General features: G+C 44.3%; 1 protein-coding gene across 5 annotated transcripts in view; it reads right to left on the bottom strand.

The window, feature by feature from the left end:
* The window catches only part of LOC138583269 (zinc finger protein 75A-like), a 257,686-nt gene that overhangs the window by 45,011 nt on the left and 197,713 nt on the right, over nt 1-14,962 (bottom strand). For 3 of the 5 annotated variants that reach the window (XM_069655355.1, XM_069655356.1, XM_069655357.1), the window contains one exon: nt 13,732-13,848. The exons of the other annotated variants lie outside the window; for them this stretch is intronic. In XM_069655355.1, the coding sequence (XP_069511456.1) occupies nt 13,732-13,848 (117 nt within the window). The remainder of the gene's footprint in view (nt 1-13,731; nt 13,849-14,962) is intronic. 5 annotated transcript variants of the gene reach the window in all.

Below are 14,962 nucleotides of genomic sequence, written 5' to 3'. Positions count from 1 at the left end.
GAGATAGCTCTCAGTGCCTAATATGTACCCATCTGTATGTTCAAATCCAATGTTAAAATGAATAAAACTTAAGTGGAAAAAAAAAGTCAATTGTTGTAGCCCGCTAAAGTAATTTAAGTAATTTTATTTGTATTGTAGCTTTTTGCAAATGTTTGTGTGTAAGGTTTACATGTTTAAACCAACATCACAATAATAAACAAATAAAGCACAATGCAGAACGACTTAGGACTTTGGCCTATTTAAATATGCTAAGATGGTACAAGCCATTAGCTTTTCAAATTCCCTTAGACTTTTCCATCAGATGATGGTCACAGAGCGAATGAATAAACAAAATACATGCACTAAAAATAAAATCTTTGAGAAAAAAGGAGCATTTTCTGCTTTAAATGTTGGAGGCAGCAAGAGCATGCATGGAATGCTTCCCGGGGCAGCCTCATGCTTGATAATGGCTTACTGGATGCTGGGAAAATCCAGAACTCAATCAATATCACTAAAGGGGTCACACACTCAAGCAGACGAATATTCATACTGCACAAAAAACGGAGTGGACACAGGTGCATAGGGAGGCTTCTGATACAGTCAGCCGTGTGCCTTTATAGAGATACTTGGGGACAGTTTCTCAAACAAAAACACACCTCAATGAGATGTGCAATTGTGAAAAGATGTACTTGCACCATTGCACATCTCATTATAAGAGCCGAATTCCTAAAGAAAAATATGCCTGGCTGTGAGAAAGGCATGGTGCTCAGAGGTAGAGGACTGAAAGGGGGGGGGCTTCTTTCAGTGGTTAAAAACCAATTTAATCGTAACAGATTTAAACATTGATCATCATCCAATTAATTCGCTAAAATCACATAAATCACCAAATTCTGGATTAGTTGCTCATTGGTTAAACACAGTTCCAAAGGGTTTTTCTTGCATAACACTCTGTGGTTATTTGCATCAATTTATCACTGTATTCTCATTAAACAGTATAATCTCTTGCATAACACTCTGGTTATTTGCATCAATGTAGCACTGTATTCTCATTAAACAGTATAATCTCAACATGTTTCAGTTAGCAAAGACAAAATATCCGAACATTCATCAGGAGTCGAACCCTGGTTCTTGTACAAGCGTTTTGACTACGCTAGTATGCTCGAGGAGGGATTTCATTTCTTCCTTATCCTATCAGACAAAATAAAAAACAAAGGACTAGTGTGAGATACGGTTTCTCAAAATTCTAGTCAGACTCATTAGATGGGTGTTACACCTCAAAAGGTTTAAAATTACCTGAGTTGGTGCATTTAGAGGGCGATGCCAATCACGAAAGATGGAGGTAGGAGCAAAGTGTGTCCTTCTTAATACCTAATAGGTAGAAAAGCATAAATGAAGTATGCCTTTCACATCGCTAAAAACATTGCCCCAGGGGTGTCCCTATGGGCTACACAGAGCGGGGATCCATCGGTTTCAGAGTGGATCCGTGTTAAAGAAGTGGGTAGCAAACTCACCACTAATAAGGAGGTTCAGCGGCCAGGATTCAGGTGTATAGGAGTGTGAGGGTCTTTTGGACATATGTCCCTTGTTCATCAGCGCTGGGCTTGGAAGGTAATACTCCTGGGTATAGAATCAAACTGTGGGAACAGGAGGAAGACTGTATCACTGTCCGTGCCCTTCATCTAAGTATAGTCTCAGAGCAAGTAGCCGATACATGTGCAGAAGTGTGTAGGCGAATGTAACGCTCACCTGATTCTCGCAGAGGCGCCGGTCTTGACTGGGCGACTACCGTATCTCCAAAGGTGATGTGTAGCACCCGGTTGGCTCTTGGGCTGGACCTCTGTGCACTGTATGCCTGACGTGTAGAGTAAGATGTCTGCAGATAGAAAATATGGGGTTAATGAACTGGGGTTATTGGGGTGTCCCTATCTCTTTCCTCTTCTCCTCTCCTGTAGACCCCCAAAGGTTAACGCTCTCACCTTAGGTAAGTGAATGCCGAGCTCTCCATCTGCCTCGGGGCAGGGTGCTGTAACCAGTTTCTTCACTGGATAGGTAGCGCAGGCCTCTTGACTTCAGAGGACTGCTGTCCGTCGTTTACTGCACGAACGGTAAGTTTCGAGTCATTCAAATGTCTTTAAAGTCTTTAGTAATGATGTCTCTTGTTTTGCAGGGTTCCGGCGATGGCGGATGACGGGCTGAAGTGAGTTGAAGATGGAGCCCGTGTGATGAATAGAAGCGCCTGGAAGCACGTAATTAAGCGCTTGTTGCCTGCTTCACGATGCGCTCTGTCTTTTTATTTTGCAGGTACGAGTTCGGAGCAGCTGCAGGGTGCCGGAATACCCACTGGATTAGATGTGGAAATGAGTAATGGCACGTGAGTATTAAAGTTCCCCAATGTCTTTAAACGCACCTTGTTTTGTCTTCCAGATGCGGGATGCAGCGCCGAAGGCCTCCGGAGCGTGCAAAGAGTTGGTAAGCTTTTGTCTTTCAGATGCCGGAATGCAGTGTGAAGACCTCCGGAGCGCACGAAGAGTAGGTAAGCCTTTGCCTTTCAGATGCCGGAATGCTAACCTGTTCTTTCTTGTCTTTATAGGTGTTGCTGAAGACTGGATTCAGGATGGTAAGCCTTTGCCTTTCAGATGCCGGAATGCTAACCTGTTCTTTCTTGTCTTTATAGGTGTTGCTGAAGACTGGATTCAGGATGGTAAGCCTTTTTCCTTAGGCCCAGGACCGGATGCAGAAGACACGATGAGCGTTCTGCTGCAGAGGTTGCAGAATAATGCAAAGCAAGATTCATCCACCGGGTGTGGTTTAAATAGCCTCCTGTAGTGCTTCGGTGTCTCCTTCCACAGCCACGCCTAGGTAAGAAAAGAGTTCCTGCTTTCCAGAAGAGTTCCAGTGTTCTGAATCTAGGGAGTGGCTCCAGCCCCACCCAACAGGAAAAGTAGTTCCAAACAGAAGGGGATCAGAGGCTCAACTGGCAGGCAAGTAAGCAGCATGGTCTGCTGCAGGTAAGTCCACCCAAGCATTCTGAGCCCGGCGCTTCCAGCGCGGGGACTGGGCATATTTATGAGCCTGGTGCCACTGGCGCCAGGACTGGGTCCAAAAGGTCCCAATTGGGACTGGTTGGCACTCGGAACCTGGGTTATGGATCTGCTTCCAAGGGAGTTGGGAAAACCCTGACCTTTTGGAAGCAGAGATCATGACAGCGAATACCTGATCATCAGTATTTTACAGCGCGATGTACGTGAATGGCTGCTGGTACCGTGGAGCGCGCTCGTCAGTAGAAGCTGGAGGCTGCAAGGGAATACAAACGGGCATGTTTTTTTTTACCCTGGATCACTAGAAGAGGTGATCCCAAAGTGCTAGCTTACCTCTCATGTTGTCAGGAGAGGAGACAGAAATTCGTTGCTGTGCTGTGCGTCGCTGCGGCGGCCTCAAGCGGTCTGCGTCTTATTGTGGTAGCAACGGTTAACATGGTGACGCGTATGTAAAAAGGCCTTGTGAACTTTTTCTATGTTGCCACTAAACTCTGTTGTGGGGAGCGCCATCTTAGAGTGGCCTCATTCTTATAAATAAACCCTCTGCTGCTATGTCCTACAGAGATAATTAACCTTGACTGGATCTCAGACGAATCACTATAGCGCATCTCGACGAATAAAAGTATGCCTCAAGACGTGTGGTGTTAGTACGTCACTTGGATTTAATCCCTCCTTATCTTGTCATGTCTATATTAGAGGCAGCTTGGGGGCGGGGCAGTGGGATGTGGATGCCCTCTAAAATGCATTGCAGTTATATTACTAACAGGGTATTATTAAATCTATATGTTAGTACAAATGGAAAAAGCCACACCATTATCTCATAGTGCAAGTACAGTTGTAGCCCCACATCTCATTCTGAGGCAAATCCTTCTATGAGCAGCTATATTACTATGAGGGTACTAGTAAATCTGATAATAAGAGAAATATGGCCAAACATAGGACCTCATTACAAGTGTGGCAGTCCAGAAACAACTTGCGAGCAATTCCAATTACCGCCACTTTTTCTGGACTGCAGCACTACGAGCGGGAATGCCAGTAACAGAGCCGGTAACAACGGACACTATGCCACTGGTGCCGGTAGCACAGTGAATCGAAACAGCAGGAACCTCTGGAGGCATTGCCGGAAACACTGGCACGGAAACAGGTGGCATTACAACAGCGTTTTCCCAGAATCCTCGGCACAAAAGAGAACAAGAGCCATCTACGAAGATGATCAGGTCGGGGTTCAACAGCGGCACATCTGACTAATAAGCACATGGGGAAATGAGCATCTCCTCAAAAACCTGACAGTCATGCGATTCCTCATCCAGAGGGGTTAGCAGCAAAGAAGTAGGGTTCAGGACTCAACATCGGTTCAAAATTACATTAGCAGCAGAAAAAAAGCAGCTTTTTTGTCGGGTGAAATGGGAATTAGACACATGCTGTCTCTTCCCTTTGAGCAATAACGACAGCACAGCCTGGGGAACCACAATTGTGACTGGATGATCCTGCGCTAGTGAGCCAGTCTTTTCTATCAACAGAGCGCAAGCCGCGGTGGCTCGCAGACAAGCTGCGAGTCCTGTGGGTACTGGATCTAAAGCAACGCTGTGGTAGGATACAGGCAGATGCTTGCCACTGTGCAACTTAGTCAACAAACTTTAAGCAAATCCAATACGCTTGTCACAGTAGAGCACAAAGGGCTTACTATAATCCAGAAAACCCAAAGCCGGACCAGTTTCGACTGTTTGCTTTATGCTGACAAAATCCTCTTCTGCTGCCTGAGGCCATGGCAGAGCCTCAGGGGTCGAATCATGTATGAGGTTCTGAAGGGGCTTAACTATGGAAGCATTTTCCAGGACCCCCCTATTGTCAATTTCCATGCACTATCAGATATGCCATCAGGCCTAGTATGATTAGTCCTCGTTTGCCCCTTCCTTCCTGCCGCCACCCTCCATCCCTCCTTTCCCTCACTTATTGTCAATGCTCTTGCACTATCTGACATGTAGTCAGGCCTAGTACGATAATAAATTATCCATTCTTGTTGTCTCAAGGGCTGTAAGAATGTTATTGTATTTTTTCCTTGCTACCTCACCTGCCTTGAAGTGCTTTGAAACACAAATAAACTATCATATCATATAACAGCAGGAAGATAACAGAGCTAGAAACACAACCACAGAGGAAAACATAGGGTTGTTAAAGCACCTTTGACAAAAGGACCACCACGGAGGAAACCACTTGATGCACCGCCAACACCACCCCCAAGGAGGAAAAAACAGGGATATTGACAGCCAGCAAGGCCCCAGAAGGGCCCTTTTCATCCCGTGGCAGCTACCCATGGCAGAGATGGTATAGATATAATGTTCAGAATGACCAGGACAAACAGATGCACTAAACTAATAAGGTACTGTACTTTTGGGGACATGATACTTTCAATCTGACTGACAAGTAGAGAACTGCCAAACACACAGCATTAACAAGTAAGTTCTGTTATATCGTGCTAGGTTAGCCTAATTATACTGGGTTAGCTGCAGGTTCACTCTGGGCCTATGTGTTTTACAGGCTCCTCAATATACTGCCCACTGGAGCACTTTGGATTCACTCCTACGGTTTGCGCCACCCCCAACAATCAATATTGGAGGTGAGTGCGAGCCACTGCAATCATGAATGTTTGATACGCATAAGTTTAGATGCCGCTCAAAAGAAATGAGGTTGGATTGTAAATGGATGTTGTTTATGTTTTATGTAGAAAGAAACTATTGAAGACATCTTCCACCAATATCTGTTAAGAGTGTGAGGGAAGTTCCACACCCGTTTTTGTCCTGAAGAAGGTCGGAACTACTTTGGGCTATAATTTCAGGCCTAGTGCTAACCGATCGAAACATATGTAGACGCAGTCTATAAGCAATGCTATTGGACTTATATACACACCATCAGGAATCAAGGGTGCAACAGAAAGAATATATTGCTTTGTTTACAGATACAAGCAAGACTTCAATGGTACTTTCCTTTGTATCGATTGTATTTTGTTTGACATTGGATGTGTGATAGTTTGAATGAGTATGAAAGGTGGGAATTGGTAGATGTCCAAGCACATGATTGATTATGTATATTATTGTTGTGGTTTTTAACTTTGTGATATAATATTTGAATTAAACTGATGAACTGATGTATTTGTACTGAATTTTGTGTGTAGTGTGTTGCTCCAACCTCACCACCAATATTCACTTCTTTGAATACAATTGTATTATTTATCTGAAGGATTGGTTGGTTGACAGGTACCCTTATTATTTACACCTGCTGATGAGACAAGCCTGGAGGTGTCAGAACCCTTGGGTAGGGAGAGCCCATACAATGTCCATGGAGTAAGAGGGTAACACTTGGGGATAGGGGACCTCAAATCTACAAATAAAGGCACTAAAGCCTATGTTTTTGTATGGCGCACATAACATCAGGATGTTCTTTCAAGAGGGAGAATGTTTTCTACTAGTCTGATCATAGGTCCTGGTGAGCTTTGGGTATCTGGGCAGCGAATGTGGCATGGTGGAAGGTTTTGCAAGGTGTGGTGCTAGAAGTTGATCTAGTGTCAGCTAGCTTTATTTATGTACATCACACAGGGACACTGATTTCTGAATGCCATGCTTGCTTTAAGACAATGTGATTGTGCTCCACACAGTGGGCCTCATTACCACCCTGGCGGAACGGGTCAACGGGTGTCGCAAAAGGATGCGGACCCATTAAACCTGTTACGCCACATTACGAGGGTCCCTCGAGGGGAAGAGGGAGCAAACAACGGGCCACTCGTAATCGGCCTGTTGTTTGCTCCCTCTCCCATTCCCATTCCGCCCTATGGGGGCTGAAATGGGAATGGGGAAGGTCCAGGTCCGGGGAGGGAGGAATTACCGGGCCCTCCGAACTCGGAATGGCACGGTAATTCCTCATTCTGGGAACCCGGACGCGATTTCAGCGGCAGCCATGCCGCCAATAGCGGCATGGCTACCGATGAGGTCGTAATGAGGCCCAGGGTCTCTTGTATAGACTTTAGTGCTGGATTAGAACGTTTTATCCTAACAGCACATTAGGCACATTAGGATTGGCACACAGGGGTTCCTAACAAGGTGAGACAAGAGTGCTGCGCCAACACCACATGTGGTGCCTTCTCATATCCTGGTAAATGATGGTGTTGGGGCGGGGGGCTTCAAAAGTTGTCATGGTAGAGTAGGGTCCACAAAAGAGTCCAAACACAAATTCGAGAAAACCATTTTATTTTAAAAAAACACAAACAAATGACTACTTGGCCAAAACTGAATGAAAATTGTAAGGACATTCTTTCCTAAATGGTTGCCAAGTTCCCAAGAACTCAAGCATTCTAAGTTTCTGCAGCCCACTCTTGCAAGAAGTCCTCAATCTTGACTCCTCTTTGATCCCTTCTATAGGTGTTGCTGCGTATCTCTCCCTCGTCTTTGAAACAATAGGAGCTTCTCATTACTGGCAGAGAGTGCCAACCAAGTCTGCTGGACCAAGTTTCCATAGAGGAGTTTGTGCGCCTTATCACCTCCCTTTCCTAGGGTCCTGATTTCTATCCTCAACATCTCCTCTCTACTCCTATGTTGGTACTGGCCCTTTGCAATGTCATATTCTTGAACCTCCAGCCACCATTGCATCAACCCCTTTGATCGGGTCATACCCAGCCACCTGCTTTGGGTGATGCTTGACCGTACCCAACCTTGACATCTTGCAGTTTGCAAGCACTGGATCTTTCCTCATGCTTCCCATCCTACTTTGTCCTGTTTCACCCCTTCTGCCTCCTGATTTTCTTCTCCTACTACCTTCTGATGTTCACCACCTGATGTAAGGGTGTCAAAGAAGGAAGCTGACACAAAGGTGGCATGTTTTTCGTTTTAAGAGATTTCCCTGCCTCAAAACTAATACTAAAGGGTCTGGGAATTAATCTCCAGCGTCCTGTGTCACAACCTACTTCTATCCCTCAAACTATAACTAAAGGATAAACCAACAGAAAGTTCCTTCTTCAGGAGAATGACTCCCTTCTCCTGTTTCTTGGATAATTGTTGAACATTATTTTCTCATACAACAAAAAACCAGGGGGAATGACTCCCAGCCTTTATGCAGTTTCACGTCCAGAATAATGACTTCATTCCATCACATACCCTTCCCCCTAATGCTGCTGGCTTCCCTATCTCTCTCTAAGGGAAATCGGGAAAGAAAATCGTCATGCCCCTGTGCTTTGCCCTTTCTGTGTTCTAAATGAAAACAGAAAGGCTGGAGATCAAGGAACCAGCGCTTGTCTCTTTCCTCAGACTGAGCCAAGTGAGTAGTCATTTATTAGTGTGAATTTTCTGAATGTCAGGTAATATTTAAAATAACCCACTGCCCATTTGATTGCTAGGGCCTCAAGTTCGATGGTGGCAACATTTTTCTCCCTTGCCTGATGTACAAAACTGGATACTCTATCTCTTCATATTCTTGGGATAAAACTGCTCCTAGTCCTATAATGGAAGCATCCGTCTGGAGGATGAACTCTTTATTGAAAATGGCAACTTTCAGGACAGGCTCACTGTATAAGATGTGTGTCAGTGTATTAAAGCTGGCCTGATCTTCCTTCTGCCATTGCAGTTTTTGTGGCTCAGCATTTTTCAATTCATCAGTGAGGCAAGATGTTGTGGCTGAATAAATAAACCTCTGGAACGCCCCAAAAAGGCCCTTGGGTCTCTTTCCGTCTTTCGGGGAGGTTTTTCCTGCACAGCCCTCACTTTTTCCAGTGGAGGTCGGATTACTCCTTCACCCACAAAAAAGGCTTGATACTTTACTGCCGACTGGGCGAAATGACACTTTTCAGAATTGGCGGTAAGACTGGCTTGCCTCAAAGCACATGTGATCTCATACAAGTGAAACATATGCTCTTCCAGGTCTTGCTGTGGATCATGATATCATCCAGATACACGCTGCAGAAGTGGGAAAAGGGTGAGGGTATCTGGTCCAACAGCCGGTGAAAGGTTGCTGGGGCCCCATGAAGTCTGAATGGAAGGACTTTGAAATTAAATAATCCTCTGGGGGTGGAGAAGGCCGTTTTTCCTTAGGACAAGGGTTCAGTGCCACCTGCCAATAGCTCTTGGTTAGATCAATCGTGGAGATGTAGACAGACGATCCCAGTCGGTCAATAAGCTCATCAATCCGAGGCATCGGATAGTTGCTGAACTGGGATACAGCATTCAACTTCCGGAAGTCTATACAAAACCTCCACGACTGATCTGGTTTGGCCACAAGGACTATTAGAGATGACCACGGACTCTAATACATCTGTGGCTAGCATTTTCTCCACCACCTGGAGGACCATCTCCTTTCTCACCTCTGGAATTCTATAAGGCATCAGAAAAAATTACTTTGCCTGGGGGGTGGGGTGCAAATGTAGTGTTTAACACCTTTCTCTTGCCCAGGTTCACTACTGAAGACATCCGGGAAATTGATCCCATAAGTCCTGGATATCTTGTTATTGGTGCTCTGATAGATCAGAGGGGATCAAGCTACATTCAGATGTTTCTTCAGATAACAAGGTAGCCATTAGGACAGAAGAAAATTCTACCGGGTGCTCTTTCCACTTGATGTGGTAGATCTGGGGTTTAAGCCTTCTGTCTGGCTGAGCGACCTTATAGCTATAAGGAACTGTCTTTTCTAATATTTCATAAGGCACATACCATTGCAAAAGCATTTTGTGCTCCAAGGTGGGTAAGAGAACCAACACTATGTCCGATTGAAAAGGAACGCAATACTGCCTTCTTATAATGAATTTTGGTTTCCATAGCACCTCTCTCACTGTTAGTAGATATGAACGGCCAGAATATGTAATCTTTCCTCCAAAGCAGTTTTGTTTTCTGGACCAGTAGCATTTTGGTTGGGCAAGTGACTGTCTCCTGCCCAGTGGCAGGGTCTAAGTGGGGATGACAAGGTAATCCTGCCCATACCACACCAGGACCATCATACACTAGTTTTGGGAGGAAACCAGTCACGCTGGTTAGCCCACTAAATGCCCCTAAAATAAGTCAGTGGACTTCATCAGAACCCCTTCACAGAGTGCCAAAGGTTCTCATTATTCAGAATACAGTTGGTTTGCCAAGGCACTATTATAGTGCTGTTGCCTAAACCAGCTCTTCAGGCGGAAGGCATGTGGGCAGGAGTGTTGCTGGTGTGAACACTCTCCCAGTGCTGCTGTGGTGCCTCCACAGGTGCCTGAGACAAGTATGAGTGTTGGTTAAGATAAAGACCAAATAAAGTGATTCTTTGATGTGCTACATGGTACCCCAATAGATTCAACGTGTGCCTTGTGTTACAACAAGCCTTTTAAAATTCTTTAAAACTTCTGTTGAGAACAGTGACATCATTCTCCCCCTCATTAATTAATTGGAAAAAGGCATTTGCATTAATTGTCCAAAAGATACTGAATGTAATTAACTGTGCACATTTATTTGAGCTCAGCTTTATATTTATACAATCTATACGTGAATTTAATGATTTTGTATTTACCCTCAAACGTGGAAGTTGTTGGCTTTGGGCTGCCATTTCTGAATAGTGGAATGATATAGCTGCCAACCCTACTCTGCTATTTAGCTTAGTATTATGGCAGTTGGAGGCACGCTTTTCATGAGGGTGCTTTGTTTTATACATAAAAAGAGATGCCTTCATGTTCATGCCATCTTCTGCTTATATATTGTCCCCCGTACCTATTGGGGAACCTTGGGGAACTTTTAACGGATTTGGTTGTTGATCTCCAGATGAGACATATCAACTTCGTAATACTAGGGGATTTTAATTTAAAATGTTATCTACCTAGGTCCACAGCTCTGAATTTGTTCTTTGATAGCCTATCTGATCTTGGTCTACATAAAAATCGTATCCACCCCCACTCAAATTAGGTAACATACTAGACCTGATCTTTACAAAAGATGCCTTTTCATCGTTGCAGTCAGTTGAGCCTGTAATATGGTCTGACCATTTTTTATAAAATGCAAGATTAATGGATCGGCTCCATGCGCAGAGGGCGGTACCCAAGATCTTGCTCCGCTCATGGCAATCTGCCGATTTACAAGGTTTGGCCGCACATGTTGCAGTTAAATGCAACGCCTCTCCATGTAATTCCCTAACCAGGCTAGCTCAATCTATCCACGCAGGTTACCCTCTAAGCCCTGGTATTTGGTCTCTCTCAAAGCCGAAAGACAGAAACAGACAAGCTGAGCGCAGTTGGCACAAATTTTATGATCCCCATCTTAAAATTCAATTTTGGCGCCAGTTAACAGGCTATGCTATAGCGGTCAAGACAGCTAAGACGCATTATATTTAGGAGAAAATTGAAATGGCGCTCCGTAAACCCAAAGCCTTGTTTAATGCCGTGAAAGCTCTCACATTCTATGACAAACTGACCTCTAGTGTCAGGCCTACACTACAACTGTGTGATGATTTATCCTATTTTTTCATCATCAAAATTAGCGCTATCTGCCAAAATATCGCAAAAGACGCTTCCACTGCGACAGGTAGTAATATTGATTAATGTTGAATTAATCTGATGTGATTGCCTACTGAACCCCCAAAATGGTCGGCTTTTCCAATCTTCTCGGAAGAAGCTGTTCTAGCAGCTATTTACAAGATAAAATCTTGCTTCCCGTCTGATGCCATTCATATAGCCACCATGATAATGGTTTACCAGAGTCTTCTAGATGAAATCACTGCGGCTATTAATAACTCCTGTCAGTCCGGGATTATCCCACCTGAGCTGAAAGCTCCAAGAGTGAGCCCTCTCCTAAAGAAGCCATCACTTGACCCCACTGTCCTTGCTAACTTTAGTCCAATCTCTATTCTTCCTTTCCTTGCTAAACTGTTGGAATCCCTGGTGTCCCCTTTACCGTCTTCCTTCTTGGAATCATCCTCTCTTCTTGACCCAGCGCAGTCTGACTTTAGACCAGGCAGAGGCACTGAGAGTGTTCTGTCTCCGTCCAGGATGATATGGCCAGGCTAGTGGATTCTGGTGGGGTTGGTGCACTGATTCTACTAGATCTATCAGCACCTGGCGGATCGCACTGAGACTCTCTCTATGCCACCCTTTCTACCTACTCCCTGTCCTCTAAGCTGTGGAGTACCGCAGGTTTCCTCCTTGTCTCCAATTCTTTTTAACATCTATATTTGGGCACTTGTCCGTCTCATCCGCTCCTTCAGCGTCAGGTGTTACTCGTATGCTGATGACACTCAGATACTGATACTTTTAGATCTAGATCTGGCTGAGATGGTGTTGTGCCTCCGAGGATACCCGACTGCTGTTGGTAAGTGGATGGACGACAATTGGTCAGAGATCTTGGTGGTGGGGTGTCCTCCTGACCCCTCACTCTGGGTGTCCTCTTTCCGGCCTATATCATTTGGCAACCTTCCCATTCCTACTAAGAAGGTGAAAAATCTGGGTTTGACACTGTCGGCTTCTCTCTCTATGGCGAGTCAAATCACTACCTTTTGTCAAATAGGCCACTTCAGCTTACAGTCCTGAAGAAAGTACTCCCACTGATTCCTGAGCTCTTCATCCGCGAGTGGTAGCAGGTCTGATCCTATCACACCAGGAATATTGTAACTCTTTATACTTGGCTCAACTGAAAGGGCTTATTCAGAGACTGCAGCTCTTACAAACCTGGCCGCAAGAGTGGCTACTGGCTCCCCTTTTGGAGCCCATATTTCTCCTGTTTTATGGTCCCTTCATTGGCTCCCTGTAAGCCAAAATATCAGGTTCAAGGCTCTGTGTATTGTGCACCGGGCTGTGCTCAATCTGGGAGCCGAGTTTCTTTGAGGTAGGTTCAGGCGCTATGTTCCTGCACGCTTGTTGCGCTCTGCTACTGCGGACCTTCTTATTGTGCCACCTTATCAGCGAGCACAGATAGGAGGCAGGGCCTTTTCTATAGCCGCTGCTATTGCATGGAATGAACTTCCATCTTTCATCAAGAAATTAACCAACCACCTTGCCTTCAGGAAAGCAATAAAGACATTTGGAACTCCCTCCTCTCAGCGCCAAGATGCCCATGGCGAATGCTCACGCTCTACAAAACTCATTAACATAACATAAAATGGTCTTCCTTATGTTGCGGTCACCTCATCATTCACCGTCATGTCACAAAAAATCTCAGGTACATCTGGTGTGCCTCACTTTGACTGGGACCAGAAATTGTCACAATTAATGCCCTGTATATTTCCCCTGGGGGGCTCTGATCCATATTATGGATGCATACATCTTCCCAGCATAAAAAAGGGGCTTTCAAGTGAACTCTTGTCAAACGCGCCTTGTGGAGCTCCCAAATGACTGAACTCAGAAGGCATTGGGCTGTAGTGTTTCCAACATTTGCATTACAGTGTGGAAATAAACAGAGTAGGCTTTTTATACTCTTTGAGTTGTGTGAGCGCACAGCATGATACTTTGTTACCCCAGCATGAGATTCTGTTGCTGGGGATTGCTGTAGTTGTAGGTTAAGTTTTGGAGGGTCATTTTACAGTGAATTATTATTTGTAGGATGGTACGATTGTCTGATGGTTGTAGCTTGGAATCCATCAATGTCATGAATGTGGGCGAGTAGGGGTTGTGTAGTGGTGAGCGTGCCTTTGGCCAAGGTCAGATAGATGTGAAAGAGGTATGTGTGTTTTAGTTGTGTGTTGTATTTTTAGTTTTATTTGCATTAAAATAATACATTGTGCTTACCAGATTCAGCGTGCACCAAGGATGAGGCGCTCACTGTAGCATGCTGGCCTGCTGGAAACTCAAAGTCTTGGTATTTTTCCACGCGGGAAACACTCCGAGGCACCTGTGAAGGTGGATCTGGAAGGATATATTTGCATATTGTTATTGACACTGTACTTGTTAATGTTTTGCATAATTTGGTTTGTACTTTTTGAAATACAAATAGCTTTTGCAATTGTCACTTACCCTATTTGCCTGAGCATTATTATGGTTGTACCTTTCTTTAGTTGTTGCTTTACACACATCTGTTTTAAAATAGGCACTCCAACTTGTTAAGTAGAGCTATGTAGTTTGTAATGTGTACCTACTAGCTGTCTCTGCAACATCCCCCACACTATCTGATTACAGTGTGGTTTGTAATCTGCTGTTCAACTTTTAAAATGCAGACCTCTTACTGATTTTTTTTAGTGTGTGTGATGTTTTTGTGTATCTTTTAATACACTGTGGCACTGCTATGTTATCTTAAGTTACTGAGCATGCAATTGCTGGGTGGCTTCTCCTTGCTAGAACATTCACAAAAGACATGGAACCAGAGCCCTTGCTGCTACTAAATTCTGTACTGTTGGGGTTTCAATTGTTATGGGAGTGTTAAGTGCTGCTTTTCAATGCAGTTAGAATTATATTCTGTAGCCCCTTTGCCAATATTTGAAAGCTTCTGCCACCGATTCTTGCATTAAAATTTTTTTAAGGCTTTACTAGTAGTGTATTTTGAGGCTGACAGTGTGTGTTTTGAAATTGTACATTAGGTAAAGTCAATAGGATTCTTCTGTATTTTTAACATAGTGTTCAAGTATAACATTCGTTTTGAAATGTCAGCATAGTTAATTAAATTTTATTAATGTGTATGATGTTTCAGTGTGCTGTCTGATAACTGTGATATACGTCTTGAAATTGCATATTAGGTAATGTGTGCAAGATGTTTCATAGTGTCATTTCTTTGGCTCTCGGATATCTTGTTACAGGCAAACAAGATGTGGGGGATCTCCTCTCCAGTTCTTTCAGCTTTCCGCAGTATCTCAAAACACAGTGCGTCTATGACCCGGTTCTCCAGTTCCTGCTTTACTCTCCTGCCAGAGTGTTTCTCTTTGCTTACTTTGGTGCGAGTACCAGACTCGCTGAGTGCCTTTTTTTTCAATCTGCTTAATATCTGCTTGCAAATACCAGGTTTCCTCTCTCTGCTTGCATTTGCTTG

This window comes from Ambystoma mexicanum, chromosome 3q, assembly GCF_040938575.1.
Source record: "Ambystoma mexicanum isolate Mex_15411 chromosome 3q, UKY_AmexF1_1, whole genome shotgun sequence".
Classification (NCBI taxonomy): Eukaryota; Metazoa; Chordata; class Amphibia; order Caudata; family Ambystomatidae; genus Ambystoma; species Ambystoma mexicanum.
Note: the sequence above shows the minus strand (reverse complement) of the source record. Positions and strands in the feature narration are given on the sequence as shown.